This window comes from Eriocheir sinensis, chromosome 49, assembly GCF_024679095.1.
Source record: "Eriocheir sinensis breed Jianghai 21 chromosome 49, ASM2467909v1, whole genome shotgun sequence".
Classification (NCBI taxonomy): Eukaryota; Metazoa; Arthropoda; class Malacostraca; order Decapoda; family Varunidae; genus Eriocheir; species Eriocheir sinensis.
Genome location: NC_066557.1, coordinates 6,032,601 through 6,057,477, shown reverse-complemented (window position 1 = coordinate 6,057,477; position 24,877 = coordinate 6,032,601). Strand labels below are relative to the sequence as shown.

The 24,877-nt window shown below is 46.2% G+C and overlaps 2 protein-coding genes and 1 long non-coding RNA gene across 4 annotated transcripts in view; 1 reads left to right on the top strand and 2 right to left on the bottom strand.

Moving 5' to 3' along the window:
• LOC126981746 (neurobeachin-like) overlaps positions 1 to 6,639 on the top strand; it is a 112,709-nt gene extending 106,070 nt beyond the window's left edge. The window contains exon 18 of the mRNA XM_050833269.1: positions 5,849 to 6,639. The gene's annotated coding sequence lies outside the window, so the exon portion shown is untranslated. The remainder of the gene's footprint in view (positions 1 to 5,848) is intronic.
• Positions 4,690 to 12,387, bottom strand: LOC126981750 (uncharacterized). Of its 2 annotated transcripts, XR_007734111.1 has the most exons (4): positions 8,933 to 12,387; positions 7,348 to 7,417; positions 5,231 to 5,297; positions 4,690 to 5,083 (listed from the first exon to the last, which is right to left on the bottom strand). It is a non-coding gene; the product is annotated as an uncharacterized LOC126981750 (long non-coding RNA). The 2 variants fall into 2 exon arrangements; XR_007734110.1 differs by having other exon boundaries at positions 4,691 to 5,297; positions 8,933 to 9,658.
• A 6-nt stretch (positions 12,388 to 12,393) lies between these two features.
• The window catches only part of LOC126981747 (uncharacterized), a 41,855-nt gene continuing 29,371 nt past the window's right edge, over positions 12,394 to 24,877 (bottom strand). Inside the window, exons 9-16 of the mRNA XM_050833273.1 lie at positions 24,388 to 24,511; positions 22,762 to 22,892; positions 20,226 to 20,312; positions 18,782 to 18,968; positions 17,404 to 17,616; positions 14,864 to 14,961; positions 14,246 to 14,366; positions 12,394 to 12,853 (exon numbers count right to left, since the gene is read on the bottom strand). Coding sequence (XP_050689230.1) covers positions 12,450 to 12,853; positions 14,246 to 14,366; positions 14,864 to 14,961; positions 17,404 to 17,616; positions 18,782 to 18,968; positions 20,226 to 20,312; positions 22,762 to 22,892; positions 24,388 to 24,511 — 1,365 coding nt within the window. The 3' untranslated portion in view covers positions 12,394 to 12,449. The remainder of the gene's footprint in view (positions 12,854 to 14,245; positions 14,367 to 14,863; positions 14,962 to 17,403; positions 17,617 to 18,781; positions 18,969 to 20,225; positions 20,313 to 22,761; positions 22,893 to 24,387; positions 24,512 to 24,877) is intronic.

Here is a 24,877-nt window from a genome sequence, read left to right as displayed (position 1 = left end):
CCCCGGTTCACCGCACTGATAAGTAATAATCAATAAACCAAAATGTAAATTATTAATACTATATATTAACAAGGGGTGATAATAATAATAATAATGATACAAGTAATGACTATTTTAAAAGGTCAAAGTCAACTGCTGATTACTATGTCAAACTTTCCTATTACATAAGTAGTGTACTATCAACTTTTTTTCTCCTTTGTAATGTACTAACGATACTACTATTTTTCCCCTCCTTATGATTTATGATTTCCGCCACACGCAAGGCGGGAGGGAAACGAAGGAAAGGAAAAAAGAGCTGTCGTGTCTTTTCCCCGGTGTGAGAAATTGAGAAAAGTGGAAGATTTTGGGGGAAAAACTCATAGCTGCTTTTTTCCCTTATTTCCTCCTCCTCGTACTTCTTGGGGTTGGGATTTGAGGGTTGAAAGGGCCGTCTGCCTGTCTGTCATTAATGAATTTACAGTTGTTTGTCTGTCTTCATATTTTTGTTTTCATATGAACCTCAAGAGTTAATCACCCTGAAATCTGCCCCATAACCAGATTAATAGAAACATTTGAAGGATTAAATTTATATCTTCATTCTTGAGGGAGAGAGAAGCTCCACCCTCCCCCCTCCTTTTATTACACACACACACAGAAAGATAAAGGGCTTATGTGCGTCAAGTAAAGGCATGAATGCAATGTTGTGTGCATTTAAACCTTGCAGATACACACACATGCACACACACACATACAAAGAAATAGAAAACAGTGGAGCAAGAAAATAATTAAACTGACCCATGTATGTATTTTTCCAAGGGTCCATGTATGTGTGTGTATGTATGTGTGTGTGTAGGCTGTGGACAGAAGAAAAGAACATGTGTATTTTAAAATAGGATAAAAAAAATTATTGAAAATGGGCTGAAGAAAAAACAATTGATCACAGACAGACACACAGGTAGACATACGCAAAAACTGGCCTGTCTCGCCCCTGTCATCGTTTGTTTGTTAGTGTGCTTAGGATTAAAAATAAAAAGAATTACTACTAACACAATCTTTCTCTTCCTAACTCCCTAACCCTTTATATTGCCCTAAACAGTAGCACATGAACTAACGATAACTAACTATTAACCTCCTTTTATTAACCCGGTAGCAACGACGGGCCAAATTTGTGCCATGATATAAACCCCCCAAAATAGATGATACATAATCTGATCACAAATGCTTTGATATACATTTTGAAATGGTTTGTGTGAGGGGTGATTTTTTCTCATTTTTCTCGTTTAGAGGGACCATTAAGAAACATTGATCCCCGCTGCTACCGGGTTAACCACTATTGTACCCATGAAACTATATGCCTTATTACTGTTTGTTGAGGTTCTAATCATGCAGTGCAATCAGCTTTTATTTATTTTTGCATCAGTGAAAGTGCAGTACTCCAAGCTCCCTGGTGCTATGGTATCAGTTATCCAGCACAGTAAACTCGATCAGAAAAACCAGACTCGTTGAGGGCTTTGGACAGATTTCCGTAAATCACACCAAAATCCAGGATATACGGCAAGTGTCTGGACAATGTCGGGATGGATGTTGTAAATCCGTCAAAGATTTGGTTTGTAGCGAGGAATTTGGCACAAGTCCAGACCACATTATTTCAAAACAAAGGCTGCCTGTCTCATGTCCCTCTTGAACCCTTATTGGTGTAGGGCAAGAGGACAGATACACAAAGGGAATCTTCAAATTAATTTTCAAATTCAACAATAGTTTAGATTTGTGCACCAGATGCAACTCTTAATAAATTCACTTAAAACTACCTTTCTGACGTGCGTGGCGCTCGCTCCGCGTACTCTTCTTTTCCGTGCTTTGTTTACAGCCACCTCCTTTGCGGTGTCTTAATCTTTTATGCAAGAATTTATCAGAATTCCTGGTCAACTCTGGAACAGTCCTGCATTTTTAAAAACTCAGATACAGTAAAAAGTCTGATAATCTGGCATCCAGTACTTCGAAGCTGTTCGGAATTTTCAGCCGAGGGTCAGTCTTTGCTAACATGAAGATAATTTGGGAGGAAAAACGTTAAATTCCTTAAAATAGATGAAGGTGATGATAATGGCTCCTACTACACCACCTTCTAGAAGAGGAGACATAATAGTCACCTTTGCCAAGACAAAAATAGGAAACACAGACATTGCCCCGCTGACACATCATATGTTTGTTTACATGTATCAGCTGCCCAGCAGCAGCTGCTTGTAGTTATGATCATTTTAATTGTGTCAAGAGAAAATGGCAAACACTTCGTGACTGCTGCGTCCTTGCTTTAGCTTTAAACATGTTAAAGCAAGTTATTCAAACAACTTGATGTAGTGAACTTCTTACATGTGCCATACAGAAGTCTGGTGCATGTCTGGGAATGGCAAGTTTTGAACATTCTGAGGTCCCCTCCTGGAAGGTCCATGACCCCCAATTAGTCTGATTTATCTAGGGTTTACTGTATCTCTGAAATCCAATGCAGATGTGAAAGGAAAACTTCCAACATGCTGTCTTGTTCAGGGCCTCTAGAAATGCTACACCCAGCCAAGCACTGACTGTGTAGTTCTTATTTAAGCAGGTATGTCTACTGCCCATGTACCCACCCCAGTTCATTTTAATGGTAGTGGTCTCCTGTCTGGCTGGTTGGTTGTGGGTCTAAACCCTGGCAACAGAAATAGCTTCTCCCAATCTGAACTAGATCTATTTCTCAGGAGTCTTGCAACAAAAATGGTGCATCAGGTGTTAATGATAAGTGCACTTGTGCAAGTAGGAATGATAAGTGCACTTGTGCAAGTAGGAGAATACTAAGAAGCAATGTTGAATTATATCTTATGCACCAGATATAGTTATCTGCACCAATGCCAAAGGAAAAAGTTCCTTAAAGTCCCAGGAAGAGGTTTAATTACTAAAGTGAGCAACCTTGCAGCCACTAAGATTTGTGTTATGCTGGGGCTCACAAGAATGCGTAGTCAGAGGGTACTACCACCTGCTTCATGTAGCTGTGGCTTGGGGTTCTTGAAAGGTCTGGACTTCCGTAAATTCTCAGCAATATAAAATATCTGAAAATTGAGTTACCAGACTCACAGCCCCTCCTAGTCCATTATTATTTAAATATCTGACCAGTCTCGTCTCTCACAGGACAAGCAAAGACCAGATGAACCAGCTCTTTAGTTTATTTAAGCAACAAAGAAACTCGCTGGAAATTAAGATTAATCCCAGGCACACAGTTGCTAACTGTCTTAAAACATCCTATGCAAATTATGTACTTAGCTGGAGATGGCGAAGCAGAAACCACACCTGGTCTTCCTCGTGGTCCGTTCGGCCTGGAGTCCTTCTGTCCTCTTCGTTTCTCTCTGCAACACCCCGTGCCCTCCTTACCTCCCAAGGGATACACGTCACAACTCACTTGTTCGAATGTGTGAGTGGCTCACGCAGGTTTTGCCATCACAGTCAAGAGTAAACGCCATAATTAACCGCATCTGGCATTGCACAATAGCGTCAAAAATTAGCGGAGTGTGTGAAACAATCTGTGCCAAAGCCCCATGCTGATCCGAGTCTTCGTTTGAGCGAAAAACGGTATATGTCATAGGGTCTGATATGGATAGTAGGCCATTCCTTGGGGTGTTCGGCAGCCATGCGTTTAAGCATTCTCTTAAGTGTGCCGTTCACACGGTCCATTCCCCACGGGGTGGTAGGGCGTGGTGCGTAACCCTTTGCACGCTAGCAGACGCAGTACTTCTCCATCATCCCTGAGGTGAACTGAGTACCTCGATCACTCAGTATCTGTCTGGGTATACCTACTCGGCAGAATAGTCATGAAGCTTCAGCCAGTTTGCGTTTCAATATTCTTCAGCGGCACTGCTTCTGCCCAACGCGCGGCAAAATCTACAAGCGTAAGAATATACCGGGAGCCATCGCTGGCTCGGGGCTGTATTGGCCCACCAAATCTACCGCTACTCTTTCAAAGGGGGAGTCAATAATGGGCAGCGGCTGTAAGGGAGCAGGCCCTACCCCTATCTATAGCCTTTTCGACACACATCGCACCTCACTTAGTTAGCTAACTACCTCTTGGCCTATCCCTGGCCAATAAAAATGTGTTTGTACGCGAGCGAGTGTCTTGGCTCTTCCCATGAGACCTGGCTCTTCCCATGAGACCGCGAGATACAGTCTCGCAGGCACAACTGAAATTTCCTTTCACCCGAGGGAAGGGTAATCTGCATATAAATGAAGCCTGGGATTAATCTCAGGTTGTGTGCGCCTGTTATCTTAAAACCTCCGACTTGACTGCGGAGGGGGGGCCCAAAGCGAGGATGACCACACGGGTCAACCTCGCCGCCGCAGAAGGGCCACCCGGCTGCCCGCCCGAGGAGTGCTGGCGTTCCACTGACACAGCGTGGCTCGGGAGGGACGTCTTGAGTAAGATGCCGGCGGGACCACAATGCTCCCCGGCCGCGGTAAGATACCAGCTCTCGCCATACTGGCATCTCGTTCCGTGTAACACATGCACTTGGTCATAGTGGGTCATGCATCCCACACATAGCTCAGCTTTGGCAGTAATAACTAAATGATTTGAAAAAGGTCCGGTTTTCCGCTTTGGTGAGGGACAGAGTTTCCGCTCAATCAAAATGGCGGTGACTTCCGCGGCATTTTTCCCACGGGCCACACTGAATAATGAAATAACAGGAGAGGAACAAAACTCAAAAAATGGAATGCAAATCCAGGACTTTTATTAAGTTTTGCACAAGAAAAGAATACCGAAACTTTCTGGCAGGTATTCTCTACAATTTTTTTTTTTCTTTAAGTCTTTGCCTATTGTGCCGGTAGGCTTCTTCCCGGTGGGGCCTGATGGTCGGCGCAGGTGAGTGTTTATAGTGGCGCCATCTTGCCCTCCCGGAGCTCATCTTTAATTCTAGGGTCCGGGATGTTAGGTGGTCTTAAGCCACTCGGCGGCGGCTGAAAAATCCCAGCTTGGTGGCACCGGTCGGGGATTGAACTCGCGTCCTCCTGAACGCGGGGCCGTCTCGCTGTCCGTTCAGCCACCACCTGCCTAGATACTTCCAAGAGGCTCCGGAGATCAAGCTGGCTAAAAATCAACGAACAAAATAAATAAAAAAAAAACAAAAAAATCTTAAAAACTGGGAGATTCCTCAAACTCTTACACCTTCCCTGTTTAGACAGCCAAACACAGCCGAACACGTGACAGGTAAGAGTGACAGTAACAGACAACCACCTTCCAATGTGCAGCGCAGATGACGAGGAGATTCTCAACGCTGAGCAACTACGGAACTCCACGTCCACTGCAAATGAATGAAATGCGTGGTAGAAAGCCAGTCAAAACAAACTTAAACCGAAAAAAAATACACCTACCACAATTGTTAAGTTAATCAAAAAAATTAACTAGATATTTAATCCCCTAATATGAACATAAATTAATGGTTACCCAAATATGGACCTTTCTAAATATATAACCATTAACTATCTCTGCCTTCCCTGTACCCCCTCCATCCAAACACCAGAACCACTAAGGCAACCAAGGCTCAATTCCTATACCTAAAAATATAGCTAGACAAAAAATATCTTGGGCAAGGTCCTTTAGGGAATACAGTCTGCTGGAGATAAATTTCAGACAAATAGATAAGTATGGGATATCCCTTAGCTACCACGAGTTACCGTAATACCTTTCAAAACCAAGTAGTAGAGCTGGAGTAATCAAAATACTGCTAGAGTTACCGTAATACCTTTCAAAACCAAGTAGTAGAGCTGGAGTAATCAAAATACTGCTATTGTGCACATTGTCTAGCTCCATGTAGGGACGAACGCTAACACGGTGTACATGGTTTCATTGCAGCAGCGACACTTCAGTAAGACAGCGGTGGACCAGAATTTCAAGTACTTGGTTTCCTGGGTCCCAACTTCGAAGTCTGTATTTTAGGTCCTACCACCGAGTTCTGAGCCTGTCAAGATGCCTCACAATCACTATCCTGATATTTGTTCAATACCAAAATGTGGCATCCAAGTCTTCCCCATCACCTCACCATCTGACAATGCCATGACCTTCTTGCCTGGCACTTCATCTTGCCATAAACTCAAAAGTTACCCTGAATATATAACTTGAAAATCATGGTTACCCAAACATATTAGAAGTAAACCATCAAATTAACAGTGGAAGACATCAGCATTGACGAGCCAATTCTACTGAAGATAATAATTATCCCAGGTTAGAACTGTCACCAGAATACTAGCCAGACCAACTTCTGTCCTGATACTGAAAACTCCCGCAAGCCAATTTTCCGTTAACAAGTCCTTTAGGGAAGTCCATTTAAGTGGTCGGGGGGGACCTGAAGAGTAACCTACTCCACCCTTACCACTTAACGGTTAATATACTCCACCCTGAAAATTTAAGTGGTCATTTTGCAAGAAATGAAGTGATTTTAATACACTAAATTTTAGAGAAGTTAATGCTGGGAGGGGAGGACAGCCAAAACATAACATTCTCGGTGATCATATATACGAACTAGACGCCGTAGACCTCCAAATATAAAAGCGTTAAATGTATGTTCCTAGAGGCCACAATTTGTCAAAAAAAGTTGTGAAACCAATGTAAAAATGGGTATTTAAGTGAATAAAAAGTTGACTATAGCTTTTTTTCTCCAACTAACCCCAGCCGCAAGACATTACAGTTATTAGTGTGACGTCACCCGCCCGACCACACTGCTTCGTCACCTGTTTATGCCATGTAGGCCTACAGCTCACGATCTCTTGGAACTTTCTACAACAGGTAATTTTTCACTTTTTCTTGCCAGTCTCAATTTTTACAAGCGACATGACAACTACCAAGAGTACTTCATAGTTTGTACGCGATAATTACTAGACCCAAGTTAGTGTCAAAATACTCTTGGCAATATAGAGAAACTGATTAATTTCGTATAACAATGGAAGCAGCTCAACACCAAAAAAACTAAATGACAACTAAGCACTGGTCCACCGAGACCCAAAAAATAGAAAATAACCGAATTACTTTACACAAAGAACATTAAGCGTACGAAAACAGTGGGCTTCAGGTTACCCGAGGCAGGGGATAAGGAGGATTGGATGACTTAATAAACAGAAGATTTTTTTTTAGTCAATATGCAATTTAATTTATGAGACTTTCCTTAATCTAGTAAAGACTGGAGAACCCCAGAGTGGCTAAATTCAACTACGTTTATCAGTGATTACAGGACGAGTTCGAGACATTTTCACCATCTAAACGCCAAATAGGAGTTAGTTTAATGTAATTATTAGATCAATAAACGAGCGCCTATTTTCCTTCACCACAGAACGAAGAAGCATTTACCCAAAGCTTACCTCCAGATGCAAAGGCAGTCCCTGATGCCAGGCCAGTCACTGCACCAGTCAGCCACTCACCTCACTTGGTCTGCCGAAAAAAGTTTGATATTGAGAGTACTAAAGGCGCTGCGACATTTACTCCGTATTCCAGGATTAATTTGCCTAGGTTAATAGTTTGCTAATCAGATTCAGTAGATTTATTCTTAATTTTGGCCTAATCCCACGGAAAAAATGCATTATATGCTACCTTGAGCCGGCAACACCCTGTAACAAATAAGTTACAAGGAATTCAACCTTACACGGTCTAGCTAGCCTAACCATATCGAAGCAGAATGGAACCCGCAACGAGACGGGACAGCCAGTATTACCAATGACCTCCAGGCCCGCCATCCCCGGAGGATATATAACACGCCAGTTACGGGTACGAAGCAAGTTATCGGTGTTTAATACAAAACACTAATCTGAATTAGTCGTATCAGGTTTCAACAAAGATTCTCATTAGGCTTCAACAATGTGGCCGATATGTATTTTCACCCTTTTTTTTTTTCAACGAGTGGTTAGTTGGTTTAGTTTTACATCAAAAAGACTAACAGCTTTCCGAAAACCGATCAGATCTAGTGAGTTTATTTATCCAAGCCCCCGAAATGAAACTAAAGTCAAACTAAAGACATATTTAATACCACGATTAAAAGTATCTGGCGAAATACTCCTACACGTCCTCACCCTTACCCTGTAACTATACACTCACTACCAAACTGTACACTTCTAACTAGTGCAGCTCTAAAACAAAATACATAACCGAAGAAGTATTAACAACAGAATCACTTCCCTCCTATGTCAATCAACCGGTCAAAAGCTTAAGTCACCAACTTCATACTTCTTGAAACACTCACGTCCTAACTTTCAACCTCAATCGAACCGTACACTTGTAACCGAACTGTACACTCTTTGTTGGAAGCTAAAGTATAGCCAAGATACATGAAATACTGACATCCGAATCACTCTTCCCTCAATCCAGTTATTCACTTCACCAAAACTACTTAAAACAATAGTACACTCGCTAAAAACGATACTATTACATAAACTATTAACCACGGAATCGCTATTTACCTCAACCTTCCAGTCAAGGTGTTAAATGTCACTTCAACCATATACTTAAACACTCCACGTCCTTAACGCTCAGTCTTAATCCAACTTTGCATTTGTAAACTCTAGACCTAAGACTTATAAAAGATTTTTCACGATTCGACTCTTGTAAGCCTAAAATTTAGAAGAGATTTATAAAACATTGACAAGCGAACCACTCACTTGCCTTAACCTAATTATAGCCACAGTTAGAACCACACTATTGCTAAACGTCGAACTATATGGGACAGCTATGGACAAAGTTTACAGGCTACACGTTACATTAAACCTATACACCTGACTCCTCTTCCCTCAATCCAATTATACACCTACTATCACACAATACACTTTGGACAATATGGGACACTATTTTTACAACAATGAAAACCGCTCAAGTGCACAAAAAAAATGAAACAAAAAAAGCCCGCTACTGAGATACTTCAAAACTGAACAATTGAATCACTTCCGCTCTTCTCACCTCTCAATGGAGCAGCGGGGTTCCCATCACAACTGGACACGGACGAAGGGAAGCACAAAGTATGGCCTAACCAGCCCCAGAACACACTGAAGAAAAGGGAGATACGGCCAAACGAGACGCAGGAGCAGAACGTCCTTCCTCCATGAAGTCTCGGCGGCTATTGAGTGTCGGCATCTCTCGTCGTCCTCTACGTAAACAGTTGCCAGATCCCGCAACTGTTTTTGTCTTTTACTTTTTACTTACCTTTTTTCACGTGAACTTCGCTAAATACTTGAGAATTACTAGTTGTTGTGGGTGAGTCAGTCTAGTTTGCGCCTATAGTAAGAAACGATACAGTTAGTTAATATAAAGAAAGTTGAGATAGGGAAATTATTATTGCGAGTCAACGAGTGAGTGAGTGAGATAGTGAAACGAATGGATGAAGCAAAGAACGAACCGCTTTACAGTCTCTATAAAGAAGTATGAATAATAAGGCTATGTTATTTTCTTTATATGGCTTGATATGTAACTCTCAGCGATACAAAACACATATACTAATTGAAGAGAAAGAAAAGCAGAAGGGAGAAATTGACGGACTAATTGAACTAATGAAACAATGAACGAAACAGTCAGCGGAAGAAAACAGTCAGGTGCTTTGGGGTTTGTTAAATAGTTCTTAAGATTTTTTTTTCTCATATACAATAAAGTGTTTCTTGCGGGTATTAAAATAAATTACGACCTATTCTGAGACAGCCAGACAGACATAGATACATAAATGAATAGATAGGTAGACATGTAGATAGATAGATAGAGATGACAGGAGGAAAAAAAACTTACTCTAAAAGGGTTAATAAAGACAATGGTTAGTGAAAAAACAAAATCTTTACTACATTATAAGTTATAGATACAGTGTAGTGCTTTCTTAAAATACAACTACTTTTACTACTACTACTACTACTACTACTACTACTACTACTACTACTACTACTACTACTGCTACTACTACTACTACATATGGTGGCGTGTAGTAAACTCAAAGGCCTTACTCAGGTATACAGGTGTTCTAATTTACAGGTAAGGAGGTATTATGAGGAGGAGGAGGGGAGGCAAGGGGGGAGAGGGGATGGGAAGTAAAGGAAAGGGAAAGGAAGGGTAGGAAGGGGAAGGGATTGGATGGAATAGGAAGGGATGGGATGGGAAACAAAGGGAAATGAAGGGAGGGAATAAAAATAGTGTTGAAAAGGGAAGGGATGGGGGGGGAAAGGAAATGAAGGGAATAAAAGGGTAGGAAAGGAAGGGAATGGGATGGAATAGGAAGGGGGATGGGAGGAAAATGGACAAGAAGGCAAGGGAGGGAAAGGGAGGGGAAGGAACGGGAAGGGAGAGGGAGGGCAAATCACAGTTATCATTACTCTTCATAGTCGTTAATCATAATAATGTTTTTTCATTGTAAATCTTCATCCTGTATACCTAAGACCTTGGTACACACACACACACACACACACACACACACACACACACACACACACACACACACGTACGAAAAAAAAGTGAAATAATGCCCTCGGTGTCTTTTCTATTATTATTATTATTATTATTATTATTATTATTATTATTATTATTATTATTATTATTATTATTATTATTATTATGTCAGTATTTAGACTACGGTGCTGGCTTAGTGGACGGCATTAAAAGAGTAATTATAACGAGGATAATAATTTCATAGATTAAAAATATTACGCTTGATAAAAATGCATGTAATTGTTATGTGGTTATTATTATTACCATTATTCTAATGATCATTATTATTAATAATATTGTTATATTTTTCATTATTTTGCTTCATGATGACAGTTTTTAATTTAACGCACTCTAATGACGATGTTATATTAATTTCTCTGATACTGTTCCTTATTCTTTTTGTGTTCACATAAATAATTCTTATAAACATTTCTTTTGTACTGGTCTATGTTAATGCATTTTTGGATTCTATTAAACAAACTTTTTCTATCTCTTGGTCTGTCTCAACATAAATATTCTTATAAAATTATTATTTTCATCTATCAACACATCATTAATGTATATAAACTGTTAAACTTTTTTTACTCTTGTCACTTAACAATATATTATAAATATACCTTTTTGTCTTTTCGTCTATCTTAACAAAGATTCTTATAAATTGACTTTTTCTTTTCGTCTGTCTGAAAATATAATAACCTTTTCATTGTGTTCCGCCCCAACGACTGACGACCACGACAACAACAACACACACAACACGTCAGCATCACCAGCTGCGTTGTTCCTACAAGTTATATCACGTCGTCCAAGCAGATTTTCATCCACAGATGAATGCGCCTCCTCGGTGTAGTGGTTAGCACGACATGCTACGAAACAGCGGGGTTCGAATCCCGACTTGGGCCAGCGGGCAGCCAACCCAGCTGTTTATGTTCCCTTTGGGGCTGGTCGTCAAACGGGTACCTGTGGAAACCTGGGGAAGGTAACTGTGGCAGCCCGGATGTCACACCTGGCCTGTGTGGCGTTTTTCAAGTCTCAGTTGACGATTATATCGCAGGTCCGCTGCTGTGCTGTTTATACTTACTTGAGGAATACTCATTGAGGTAATGAGGGGTTTATCTTTTCATAAAAAAATACATAATGCCCAACTATATACAAATCATGTTATATGGGCATGACTTCATTATCATCTTACATTGCCATGGCAATCAGTGTCAAATTCTCTGTACAAATTAGCTCTGAAAAATAGCTAAGTCACCCCCTGCCCAAGGATTAAAATAAAATAAAAATTCTGGTGTTAATAGAAACCAAAACGCCGGCTGTGAACAGGCCGACGCGTTACAAGTGATTGTAAATGGCGAAAAATTGACGACGAAACTGTCAACTTTACGCTGCCACGACACGGCGGAGGCGCGAAGGTGTTGTGAGGGGCGACGGGACGGCGGGCTGCCTGAGTGTTGTACTAAACACCTTGTCCTTCCAAACTAGTTGTTGTTGTTGTTGTTGATGATAAGGGTCTGTCCGCAGTTACGAAAATATGATCTCTCACTAAATTATCTGGATTACATCTATTACATGATTCGATCCTCTCTCTCTCTCTCTCTCTCTCTCTCTCTCTCTCTCTCTCTCTCTCTCTCTCTCTCTGGTATAAATAGTTACATAGTTATATTATTACTAACACGATAATTAGGTAGATACAAGTGTGTGGAATGCCTTATGTAATTAGCTAACTAAACAGTGCAATCGTCTCAGGTGGGAACTACTGTGTTAGGTGTTATTTTTGTTGTTATTATTACTATTACCATTACTGGAGTACATATTTTGGTTATTCATACGTTCTCTCTCTCTCTCTCTCTCTCTCTCTCTCTCTCTCTCTCTCTCTCTCTCTCTCTCTCTCTCTCTCTCTCTCTCACACACACACACACACACACACACACACACACACACGTTATCACATTTCTCTCTCTCTCTCTCTCTCTCTCTCTCTCTCTCTCTCTCTCTCTCTCTCTCTCTCTCTCCACTACAACAAACACACAAACACACTCACTAAAACAAACACCAAACTGCTCTCCACCACACCACCACCACTATCACCACCACCACCACCTCCACCTCCTCCACCTCCACTCCCCGCCTTCTCCGGGAGTGTGGGGGTGGAGTAACTCGGCCCCTGCTCCACCTCCCCCCCCTCAGCGCCCCCCAGCCCCCCCAGCAGGTCAAGATTCACATCGACCTCACTGTTTTGACCCCGGAAGTATTGGCCCAGTTTGGCCTTGAATTTGGGGTCAACGGGCGGGGTCCAGTAACCACATTTGGGGAAGTTTGGGGGCGGGGGGGCCAGGAGGTCGTCGCCCCCCACCCTGAAGACCAGCCCCATCCCGACCTCGATGTGGAAGCTGATGTGACAGTGGAAGAGCCAATAGCCTGTGGAGGAAGGTGGTGGATGAGTGGATGGAGGTGGATGATGATGATAATGATGAACGATAAAGACAATGGATATGCACACTAATAATAATGATGATAATTGCTGATAATGATAAAGTTGAGGGCGAGTAAGAAGAAAGAGCTAGACACAGCCTCTCCCTCCCCTCACATCCCTCTCACTGACGCACCTGTTTCTCCTTCTCCTGTTTCCTCTCTCTCCCTCTTCACCTCTCTCATTCCCTCACCTCTCTCTCTCTCTCCTCTCTTTCCTCCCCTACCCCTCTTTCCTCCTCTCTTTCACCTGTTCCTTCCCCCTTTCCCTCTTTTTTCCCCAATCATCTCTCCCCTTCTCTTTCCCATCATCTCCTTCTTCCCTTCTTTCTTCCCCATCACCTCACCCCCTTCTCTTTCCCATCACCTCCTTCCCATTTTCTTCCCATTTTTCTTTTCTTACCCCCATTACCTCCCCCTTCCCTTCTTTCTTCCCCATCACCTTTCCTCTTCTCTTCTCCCCATCACCTCCTCTTCCTTCTTTCTTTCCCATTCTTTCCCTTCTTTCTTCCCCATCACCTTTCCTCTTCTCTTCTCCCCATCACCTCCTCTTCCCTTCTTTCTTTCCCATTCTCTTTCCCTCATTACCTCTCCCCTTCCCTTCTTTCTTCCCCATCACCTTTCCTCTTCTCTTCTCCCCATCACCTCCTCTTCCCTTCTTTCTTTCCCATTCTCTTTCCCTCATTACCTCTCCCCTTCCCTTCTTTCTTCCCCATCACCTTTCCCCTTCTTCTCCCCATCACCTCCTCTTCCTTCTTTCTTTCCCATTCTCTTTCCCTCATTACCTCTCCCCTTCCCTTCTTTCTTCCCCATCACCTGTCCTCTTCTCTTCTCCCCATCACCTCCTCTTCCCTTCTTTCTTTCCCATTCTCTTTCCCTCATTACCTCTCCCCTTCCCTTCTTTCTTCCCCATCACCTTTCCTCTTCTCTTCTCCCCATCACCTCCTCTTCCCTTCTTTCTTTCCCATTCTCTTTCCCTCATTACCTCTCCCCTTCCCTTCTTTCTTCACCATCACCTTTCCCCTTCTCTTCCCCCTGTCACCTCCCTCTCCCCTTCTTTCTTTCCCATCACATCTCCCCTTCTCTTCCCCCTTCACCTCCCCCTTTCTTTCTTCCTTTCCCCATCGAGTTAACCTTCCTCTTCTTCCTATCACTTCCCCTTATCTTTTTTTTTCATCACCTCTCCCCTCTTCCTCCTCCTCCTCTCCCTCCTACCCATCACCCAATCACCTCCCACTCTCCCCTCTTTCCTCTCTCCCATTACCTCTCACACTTCACTTGTCTCTCTTTCCCTCACGTGACACTCCTCTTTTACTTCCTCCTCCTCCTCCTCCTCCTCACCTGGGTTAGTGGCGAAGAAGCGGATCACGGTGTAACCTCCATCGGGCACCGTCACCGTGTCTTTCGTGGGCGGGCGGTCGAAGTTACGCTCGATGAGACCCGCGGCGTCCATCTCCTGCACCTGTGTGGGGGATGAAGCGTGAGTGAGTGAGGGGGGACAGGAGGAGGGGGAGAAATGAAGGGGTGTGATAAAGGGGGAGGAGGAGGGGAAAAAGATGAAGGGGTGTTTTAAAGAGGGAGGAAGAGCAATGGATTGGTAAGTGGAGGATGATGATGATGAGGATGATGATGATGATGAGGAGGAGGAGGAGAAGGTGGAGTGAGAAAAGTGAGTGAGAGAGATAAAAGATAGGGAGAAGGAATAGTGAGATAAATGGGAGAGGAGAGGAGGAGGACGAGGAGGAGGGAGATATAAAGAGGGAAGAAAGGAGTGAGATGAATGGGCGAGGGGAGGAGAAGGAAGAGGAGGAGGAGAAGGAAGAGGAGATAAACATAAGTGAGAGAAGGACATAAACAAATAAGCGGGAATAAAGTCCAGGATCAGGAGTCGGTATAAATATCAGAAGTGTAAACATGATAACAGACAAACAAAGACATTATCCCGACCCGCCTCCTCACCTTGGCCTTGGTGGTGTTCTCGCCCAGCCGCCCCATCGCCAGGACCTGGAAGGCGTGGCCGTGGAGGTGGAACGGGTGGTTGGCCCAGTACACCACACCTGGGGGGGGGGGGGGGGGGTTGTTTGTTAGTTTGTTTATAAGTCATTACTACTACTACTACTATGTGAGGGCAACTACCATCTGAGTGGCGAATGACCTGCTACACTCCCGCTGCTCGTTCGCCATGAAGCCGTACAACTACCGAGGCGCCGCAACGACCTGCTACACTCCCGCTGCTCGTTCGCCATGAAGCCGTACAACTACCGAGGCGCCGCAACGACCTGCTACACTCCCGCTGCTCGTTTGCCTATAGCCGTTCGACGCCTCGGTCGACGAACCACCGAGGCTTCTCAACCCGCTGTGGGAGGCGACTTGGTGGGCTGCCAGCGCCTTCATCGTCAGACAGCGGCCGGGCCTCGCTCTGAACACTTGATTCTACTCCGGCTCCAGCCCTGCTCTCACTCGGGTTTACTCAGAACCGTGGGCTCGTTCTGGGTGCCTTACCTCTCTCCACGCCTTGGACTCTCGTTACTGCCGTGAACCTGACGCCCGTTCTCCTCCTGCCTCGTCATTGCCACTCGGAGGACGGGACGCCCAGAAGAGGAAGAAGCCGTGCGTGAAGTCTTCGTTTTGGAGACTTTAGTTTTGTGAGGCTGTTTTGGGGTTTCTTCTTTATTTAAACTGGTGTCTAACCATGTATTTTGTTTATTGTTATCCCTTCCGATTGCAGCACTCAACTCTGGAACCTTGTCATGTGGCGACCTCGCCAGGATTGGATCAGCTGCTAATCGGAAGGGTTGGCTTGTTAAGTCTCCTTTGCGCGCCACTTGCTGTCTGCGGCCCGAAGGTGAGTGTTTCATCCTTCAGTTCTTTTGTGGCTGTTGTATGCCCACGGTGGGATTGGGTGGGCTTCTACGCCCCTTATTACCCTTTTTGCAGAAGTTTTGCTAATCATTCTTCATTGTTATCATTCTTCATTGTTATCATTCTTCATTGTTATCATTCTTCATTGTTATCCCTACCGATTACAGCACCCAACTCTGGAACCTTGACATACCGCTACTACACACCCCAACCATTCAACACGACTACTATGCATTTCAGCGGCAGACAAACGGTGTTTTTTGCAGATATCTCCTAAACTAATCGTTGGATGAGTATGATATTTCAGCACACTACCTTGAACATCCGTTCGTAATTTTTGGTTAACATACCATATTGCTATATGTGTTATGTGAGGAGTTTACTGAGTGATATTACGCCTAATCCAGTCATCATATCAAAGGTGTTACACAGAATCGGACGAGTGTGGGGTACTCGTCTAACCCCTCCACCACCACCACCACCACCACCCTGAAGAACCCCCAGACCACTCCTTCTCTACCCCAGTATCACATGACCCTCTTCCCCCCCCCCCTACTCACACCATCAGCCTTCCACCTGTGATTTTTTTTCCCTATTGTAATTACATACGTATAGGTATAATAGTTACATACGTCAGTATGTACATACATATCATACATTAATAATATTATCTAATACAATTGCTGGTATATGTGGACATGAAAACCAGACTGGGTCAAACGACCGTTAAAGCAATAGCTAATTCCGCTGTTAATCTCTCTCTCTCTCTCTCTCTCTCTGACTTTTACGCATTATACACATATGTATAGATTAAGAAAAATATATGCAGTTTATAATTTTTTGATAACATGAATATACAACAAACAAGTCAACAAAATAATATTATATATAAACTGGACCACTTTTTATGATCAATAGGCAGACAGTACGCAATAAAAGTATCAACTTTTCCTAACAGTAGAAGGTCCAAGTCACAGGTAATTCCAGCACATGTTCACGTGGTTGACCATAACGACTGCAAACATGGCTCTCCTATATACTACACGTAAACGTGCTGTTGTACAGTAATTATCAACGTGAACCACTTCTTGCCTTCATGAAATTGTACCATACTCTTAGGAAATAATCATATCTATACATACACACTTACAGAACATTATAATGTATAAATACAGTAGTGGGAGAAGTAGGGAGGGGCACAGGAGTGAGGGAGGCGAGAAGCAAGGAAGAGGAGAGGAGGGATAAAGAGGGGGGGGGGGGGTAATTCCGAGACGGGGGAGACGTAGTATTGGTTAGGAATGGTTTGGGTGGGTGTGTGGGGGGGGGCACACTTTCATTCGAATGCGTGAACATGACTCGTCGGCTTTGTGTTATTTTTCACGAGTAAACTCCTCACATAACATATATAGCAATGTGGTATGTTAACCAAAAATTACGAACGGATGTTCAAGGTAGTGTGTTGAAATATCATACTCATCCAACGATTCGTTTAGGAGATATCTGCAAAAAACACAGTTTGTCCACCGCTGAAATGCATAGTAGGCTACTGTCACTATCACTACTACTACTTCTACCAAAAATACCACCACCAATGCTACCTTCACCCCCCTCAACACACCCACCCACACACTGCCTACCTTCGTCCACCAGCACTAGCTCCACCAGGCTGTCCTTCTCTACATTCAGCACGTGCGGGCAGTGGCAGAAGTCCCCGCGGCAGTTCCTCCGGGAGGTGGCGTTGCAGAAGTCGCTCCGGTCCACGTCCTGCGGCTGGGAGAGCGGCGGCGCGTTGGGCAGCTTGAGGGAGATCTCGTTAATCTGCGGCGTGAAGAGGCGGTGCTCCTTTCTCACTGTGGGGCGGGGAGAGAGATATGAGGGAGGGTGCAGGGAGGCGAGGGAATAGGGGTAGAGGGAGAGATTATGGGATGAGGGGGAGATATATGAGGGAGGCGAGGGAATGGGGAGGGGGCGAGATTATGGGATGCGGGGGAGAGATTATGGGATGAGGGGGAGAGATTATGGGATGAGGGGGAGAGATATGAGGGAGGGTGCAGGGAGGCGAGGGAATGGGGGTAGGGGGAGAGATATGAAGGAGGGTGAGGGAATGGGGGTAGGGGGAGAGATATGAGGAAGGGTGCAGGGAGGCGAGGGAATGGGGTAGACGGTAGAGGGAGAGATATGAGGAAGGGTGCAGAGAGGCGAGGAAATGGGGTAGACGGTAGAGGGAGAGATATGAGGGAGGGTGCAGGGAGGCAAGGGAATGGGGTAGAGGGAGAGAGATGAGGGAGGGTGCAGGGAGGCAAGGGAATGGGGTAGAGGGAGAGATATGAGGAAGGGTGCAGGGAGGCGAGGGAATGGGGTAGACGGTAAAGGGAGAGATATGAGGGAGGGTGCAGGGAGGCGAGGGAATGGGGTAGACGGTAAAGGGAGAGATATGAGGGAGGGTGCAGGGAGGCGAGGGAATGGGGTAAGGGGGAGAGATATGAGGGAGGGTGCCGTGAGGCGAGGGACTGGGGTAGGGGAGATATGAGGAAGGGTGCAGGAGGCAAGGGAATGGGGTAGAGGGAGAGATATGAGGGAGGGTGCAGGGAGGCAAGGGAATGGGGTAGAGGGAGAGATATGAGGAAGGGTGCAGGGAGGCGAGGGAATGGAGTAAACGGTAGAGGGAGAGATTACAGAAAGGTAAAGGAAGGGAGGGAGAATGGTGAAGATGTATTAGTGTAAAGATAGATATAGATGTGTTGGAGAAAATAGGGAAAAAAGAGATAGGGGGATATAAGGGAGGGAGAGAGAATGGTAGGTGAGGAAAGGGAAGAAGTGTGGGAGTGAGAATGCTGAAGATATATTGAGGAATGTTAAGAAGGATAGATATTTAGAGAGGGAGAGAAAGAAACCTAATACAATATGCCTCCATCTCTCCTTACATGAAACACACACACACACTCTCACACTCTCTCTCTCTCCTTGCCCTTATAACAATCCCCCTCCCCCTTCCTCTCTTCCCCCATCCCTCACCTCCGTCGAAGGGGTAGAGGTCGGGGTCGTGGAAGGTCGGGTTGTCCTTGCCGTAGAAGTCGAACTCCAGCCAGAAGGTGTGGTCCGGCGCGCGGCTGATGTCCCGGGTTATGGCGGGGCCCCTGATCTCCGCCGCCGTCAGGAAGGTCACGCCGTCACCAGGGGCGGCGTTCAGTTTGTTGAGTTCCTGTGGGGGATGGTGGGGAAGTGAGGGTAAGAGAAGGAGGGGTGAAGGGAATGGTATGGTGATTAGAAGAATGGTAGAATGGAAGAAAGGGAAGGGGTATGTAAGGGAAGGAGAGGGGAGAAGGGGAAGATAATATGGTAGAGGGAAGGTAGAATGAATGAAAGGGTAGGGGTGAGAAGGGGAAGGTAGGGTGATAGAAGGAAGATAGAATAGAAAGGGAAGGGGTAGGGGAAGGTAGGGTGGTAGAAGAAAGGTAGAATGGATGGAGAAGCGAAAGGCAGAGTTGTAGAAGGGAAGCAGAATGGAAGAAAGGGAAGGAGAGGAGAAATTAAAGTTAGGGTGGGAGAAGGAAGGTAAAATGAAAGAAAGGGAAGGGATGGAAAGAAGGGGAAGATAGTGTGAAAGAAGGAAGTAGAAGGAAGGTAGTGAAGAAAGAGAGGAGGGAGGGGTAAAGATTGAAGGGTGGGTGAGGGAAAGGAAAGGGACGGGTGGGTTGAAGGGTTAGGGAGGATGAGGGAAAGGAAAGTGACGGGAGGGTTGAAGGGTTGGGTGGATGAGGGAAAGGAAAGGAAAGGGAAGGAAGAGGTGAAGGGTTTGTGAGGGGAAGGAAAGGGACGGGAGGGTTGAAGGGTTGGGTGGATGAGGGAAAGGGAAGGAAAGGAAGGGGTAAAGGGTTTGTAAAGGAAAGGAAAGGGAAAAGAAAGGATGATGGGTGGATGAGGGAAAGGAAGGGAAATAAAAAAGTAAAGGAATGGTGAAGGGGTGAGATGGTGACGAAAGATAAGAGGGAGGGAAGGGTGAAGGGGTGAGGTGATGGGGAGATGAAGGAGGTAAAAGGTGTGCACGTTGGGGTGTGGAGGGGTGATGAAAGGGGAGGGAAGGAAAGGGAAGGGGTGGAGGGAGAGAAAAAGATGAAGGGAATGTGAAGGAAAAGAAGAAAAGGATGAGAGAAGACGGAGGAGAAAGGAAGAGAAAAAGAGTAAAAGAAATAAATAAAAACATACAATAAGATAAACAAGTAAACAAATAAATAATGAAGCAGTAAACCACGTAAATAAACTTGCTAATTAAACCTGCTAATAAATAGACGAATAAATAACAAATAAATGAAATAATAAGCCAGGTAAACAAACTTGCTAATAGATGAATGAATAACAAATAAATGAAATAATAAACCAGGTAAACAAACTTGATATTAAAGGTGAGAAGAACATGCCAAACGCCTCCATAAGGGTGACCATCCCTCCCGTGACTCACCAGCCCCGCCCGTACGGTGGAGGCGTAGTCCACTTCCTCCAGGGGGCCCGGCAACCCCTCGGCGCCCTCGTACCGCATCACCGCCACCTGCAGGCACACACACACACGTTAAAATGTTGGTTAATTACTTAGAAAACGTGTGATAATAGTAATATGTTCAATTTTCTTCTTCTTACTACTACCATTACTGCTGCTGCTGCTGCTACTACTACTACTACTACTATTATATTTTTCATCGCCCGCCTTCGTGTAGCGAGGAGGGCGATAATTATTGATCAGTCTTTAGAATAACAGAAAATGAAGGAGAGAATGTGTCAGGCCTGTACCAGCCTTAAGTCCTTAACCACTTGGTGTCCTCGGAACATAAGTGTCATCCTTTAGGGCTGTAAAAGTCTCAGTAGCGGCGGAGCGCTGCCTCGCCCTGCTCCTCACCAGACAACCCAAACTCTCCGGCACTGTTGTCAGGCCGGCAGTCTGTGAGTAACTGAGGCCAGACTCTTCTTCATGACATGTTCTGACCGTCACAGCGGCGTGCCGTGGGCCGGCGCCGCACACAGGCGGACAGGTCACACTCTTGGCAAGGCTCCCAGCGGTGGTGTCCTGCCGGGGCCACGGGACGGACACTCTCACGTTCCTGAGCAGTGCCCGGACCTGCTCCCGCGTCAGGCACCGCAGGAACTTGCTCACCACGCGCCGCCGCTGCACGGGCTTCGTCCTGGCGTGCCCCCGCGCCCCGCGCCTGGCGGGGGCGGGCGTGTAGTTCTGCACGGACACGCCGCTGCCCTCCAGGTCCTTGACGATGCCCGCCTCGTGGAAGAGCTCCTGGGTGACGCGCACCGCCTCCTCGTCGCGCCGCGGCCTGATCCACGCCACGAACTCCCTGATGAGGCAGCCGGTGGGCAGGCCGGGGTGCCGCGCCACGAAGCTCATGAAGGCAAGGCAGAAGTTCTGGCACGTCTTGAGGCCCACGCCCTGGATGCCGGGGTTCTCGCAGCGGTAGTGGATGACGGCCCCGCCGGAGCGCTGGGCGGCCGCCACCACCTCGGGGGTCGGGACGGTGTCGAAGTCGCTGTCGAAGAAGCAGTACTCGCCGTCCAGGCCGCGGTAGAGCACCACGGCGTGGACCTGGGCCACGGGGCTCGCCTCCCAGGGGCACCAGAGCTGTACGGGGGCTGCCGCTGCACGAACAGCTGCACGCCCTGGCCGCGGGGCAGCCGGAACGAGTGCTTGTGGGCGGCGGTGACGCAGCGGAACCTTCCGGCCAGGCGGCCTCGGCCAGCGGCCAGCAGCTCCAGGGTCTCGCTGATGTACAGCACCCGCACGCGGCGCAGCGCCGGGAAGAACTCCCCGTCGATGTACACGTCAGGCGAGACGGTCTGTGCCATTGTGCAAGACTCTTGTGCCCCATGACGAGGCTGCGAACAGACGACGTACGTCACCTCGCCTTTGTGAAGGTGGTTTTGGGGAGCCCGGAGCTGACATTGCATGGGCGGGAGTCTAGAGCTGGTGACGCCCGGCCAGCCTGGAGGGGAGGCCTCGACACACACACACACACACACACACACACACACACACACACACACACACACACACACACACACACATTATCATCGCACGCCTCCGAGTAGCAGAGGCGATAATGTTATCGTCGTTGTCCGTTTGACTGTCAGGAAGTACACGTGACAACATCCTTGGCTGATTACCTGAAGCTGATGAACTTGAACGAACACTCCGCGGTATAAGAATAGCAAGTGAATGATGCCGATTAAGGGAAAAAATGTCAGATTCTGCGACTGGTCTTGGGGCGGCCAAATGAAAACCTCCACTTGCATTGAGGCCGAGGACCAGCAGTGCCTCCAAAGGGAACCCAGAGCGGTGGCGGCGGCCCGGCCACGACCGTGACGACCTGAAGGAGGTGACCGAAGGGGACTGGGAGGAGGTTCAGACCAGACCCTCAGAGTTCACAGCTTCTTGCGTCTTGCAGGGTCGGTGTGTCCTTTCCGATGACATGATGACTGACCAATATGGCTGACGAGACGAATCCTTTAGATCACCCTGCTTTATTTCTCTTGCCTTTTCTCAGTTCTTCCAAGTCTAGTGTTACAGCAGGATAATTTCCGTGGAGTAGGGCACCTCTACGGGCAAGCGCATTTTCGCCTCGATAAGAAAACTGACTTTACTGATACTTTAGTGAAATAAAATTGTCGAGTCCGTCGTGGCGTTGGCTCCCGCGGGTCCTTTCCTCCCCTCTGCTCTGCCACACAGTCCCAACACCTGTCCCTTCCTCTCATATGTTACCTATAGCTGACACATGAGAGGAAGAGACAGGTGTTGGGACTGTGTGGCAGAGCAGAGGCGAGGAAAGGAGCAAACGCCAAGACGGACTCGCCAATTGGTTTCCCTACTACTACTACTGCTACTACTACTACTACTACTACTACTATAGAACCAACCAGTATCACATTCTTAACCTCCTTCTCCTTCTCCTCCTCCTGCTCCAACCACTACCACCACCCTTCCCACCCCCGCCACACACCTGATGGGCACTCTTGAAGCGCTCGTCGCAGTCCAGCATGCCTTGGAAGCGCATCCAGTAGGCGCCGGGCGTCTGGTTGGCGGCCACCACGAAGTCCCATCGCTCACCGCCGTATATGGTGAGTTTGTCCACTGTTAGGAAGAGATTGAGACGGTGAAGGTCGTATTATAAAACATCGCCCAAGCACATGTATTTGACAAGGCTTTCGTTGGAGTTGTGGGCATTTCAAGGGGTTGTTTTATGACCCTGGTAGTAGTTCGGTCCTTCTTCTGTACCATGAACCTAAAAGACTACTCATAAGAACCCAAACTAATCTCCATTGTGGCCTTTGGGTGGATTGGAGAGACTGTGAGGTGTTGCAAGAGGAGCTGTGAGGTTAGGAGGAGGTTTTAAGGGATGCAAGAAGAGTTGTAAGGTTGTGAAATTATCAAGGGTACTCAAAGAAGGTCAAGATATAAAAGGTGGTTGTGAGCTTGTGAGGGTGTCTTATGTGGGGTTGATAAAAAAATTGAGGGGTTTGAATGAGACTTTTATGGGTTGTAATGTGGGTTGTGAGGCTGTAAGGAAATCTGATAAGGTGTTTGAAGAGACTGAAGTGGAATTAGAAGTGACTGTTAGAAGTGACTGAGGGATTGTGTGGGGAGCCGTGAGGTGAGGAGGGAGTTTTAAGGGATGCAAGAAGGGTTGTAAGGTCCTGAAGGTGTCTAGGATACTTAAAAAGGGTCAAGATATTACAAGAGGTTGAAAAACATACCCAAGCTGGTTTATAGGTAGGGCCGTGAGGTTGTAAGGGTGTCATGTGGGGTTGATAAGAGATGGAGGGGAGAGATGAGACTTTAAAGGGCTGTAATGCGAGTTGTGAGGTTGTGAGATGTCTGATAGGGTGTTAGAAGAGATTGCAAGGGGGTTAGAAGTGACTTTGAAGGGGGGTCGCAGTATTGGTGGTGAGGTTGTGAGAGCGAGTGAGGGGTTGAGAAGAGATCGACAGGTATACAAGAGGTTTGGATGAAGGGTGAAGATTTTACAGGAGGTCGAAAAACGTTTATGAGGTGGTGGTGAGGTTGTGAGAGCGAGTGAGGGGTTGAGAAGAGATCGACAGGTATACAAGAGGTTTGGATGAAGGGTGAAGATTTTACAGGAGGTCGAAAAACGTTTATGAGGTGGTTGTGAGGTTGTAAGGATGTCCTCTGTGGGGTTGAAAAGAGAATGAGGGGTTTGAATGGAACTTTTAAGGGTTGTAATGTAGGTTGTGAGGTTGTGAGAAGTCTGATGGAGTGTTACAAGAGAGGTCGTGGGGAAGCGAGACTGGTGGGTTCATGATGGGTTTTGTAGTGAGGTTTTAAGAGGGAGTTTGAAAACGTATATGGAACTGGTTTGGTAAGGGTTGTGAGGTTGTCAGGGAGTCTACTGAGAATAAAGAGGTTAACATGCTAAAAACTGATAAAAAAACGTATATAAGATTGTTTTGCTAAGGGCTGTGAGGTTGTGAGGGAGTCTGAATGGCCATAGTGTGGGTTCTAAGATCGTGAGGAAGTGCTATAGACTGTAGATAAGCTATTGAGGCAGAAAGTGTTGAATAAAGGGTATTACTTCCCCTTTTCCCTTTCTTTCCTCCCCTTTCCTTACCTTCGATGGGGTCAATGGGGTGCCCGTCCGTGGTGATGGGCACGAGGGTATGGTTGTCCACGGAGATGACGATGGGACAGTTCTGGATGCTGTTACTGAGCGCGCGAAAACGGTGTCTCATGCCCTGTGGTGGAGGTGAAGGGGGAGTGGGGGGATGGGGGAGGTGAAGGGGGAGGGGGTAGGGGGAGGTGAAGGGGGAGGGGGTGGGGGGAGGTGAAGGGGGAGGGGGTGGGGGGAGGTGAAGGGGGAGAGGGTGGTGGAGTTGAAGGGGGGGGGGATGGAGGGGATGGGGTGGGGGGAGGCAATAGGGAGAGGAAAGAAAGGAAAGGAGGTTAAATATGAGTAAGGATATTTCTCTTATTTTTTTCTTGCTTGCTTGCTTTCATTCCCTTGTCCTCCCTTTCGGTATTTCTCATAACTTCTTTATCGCAATATTTAACTTCAAATTCCTTCTCTCTCTCTCTCTCTCTCTCTCTCTCTCTCTCTCTCT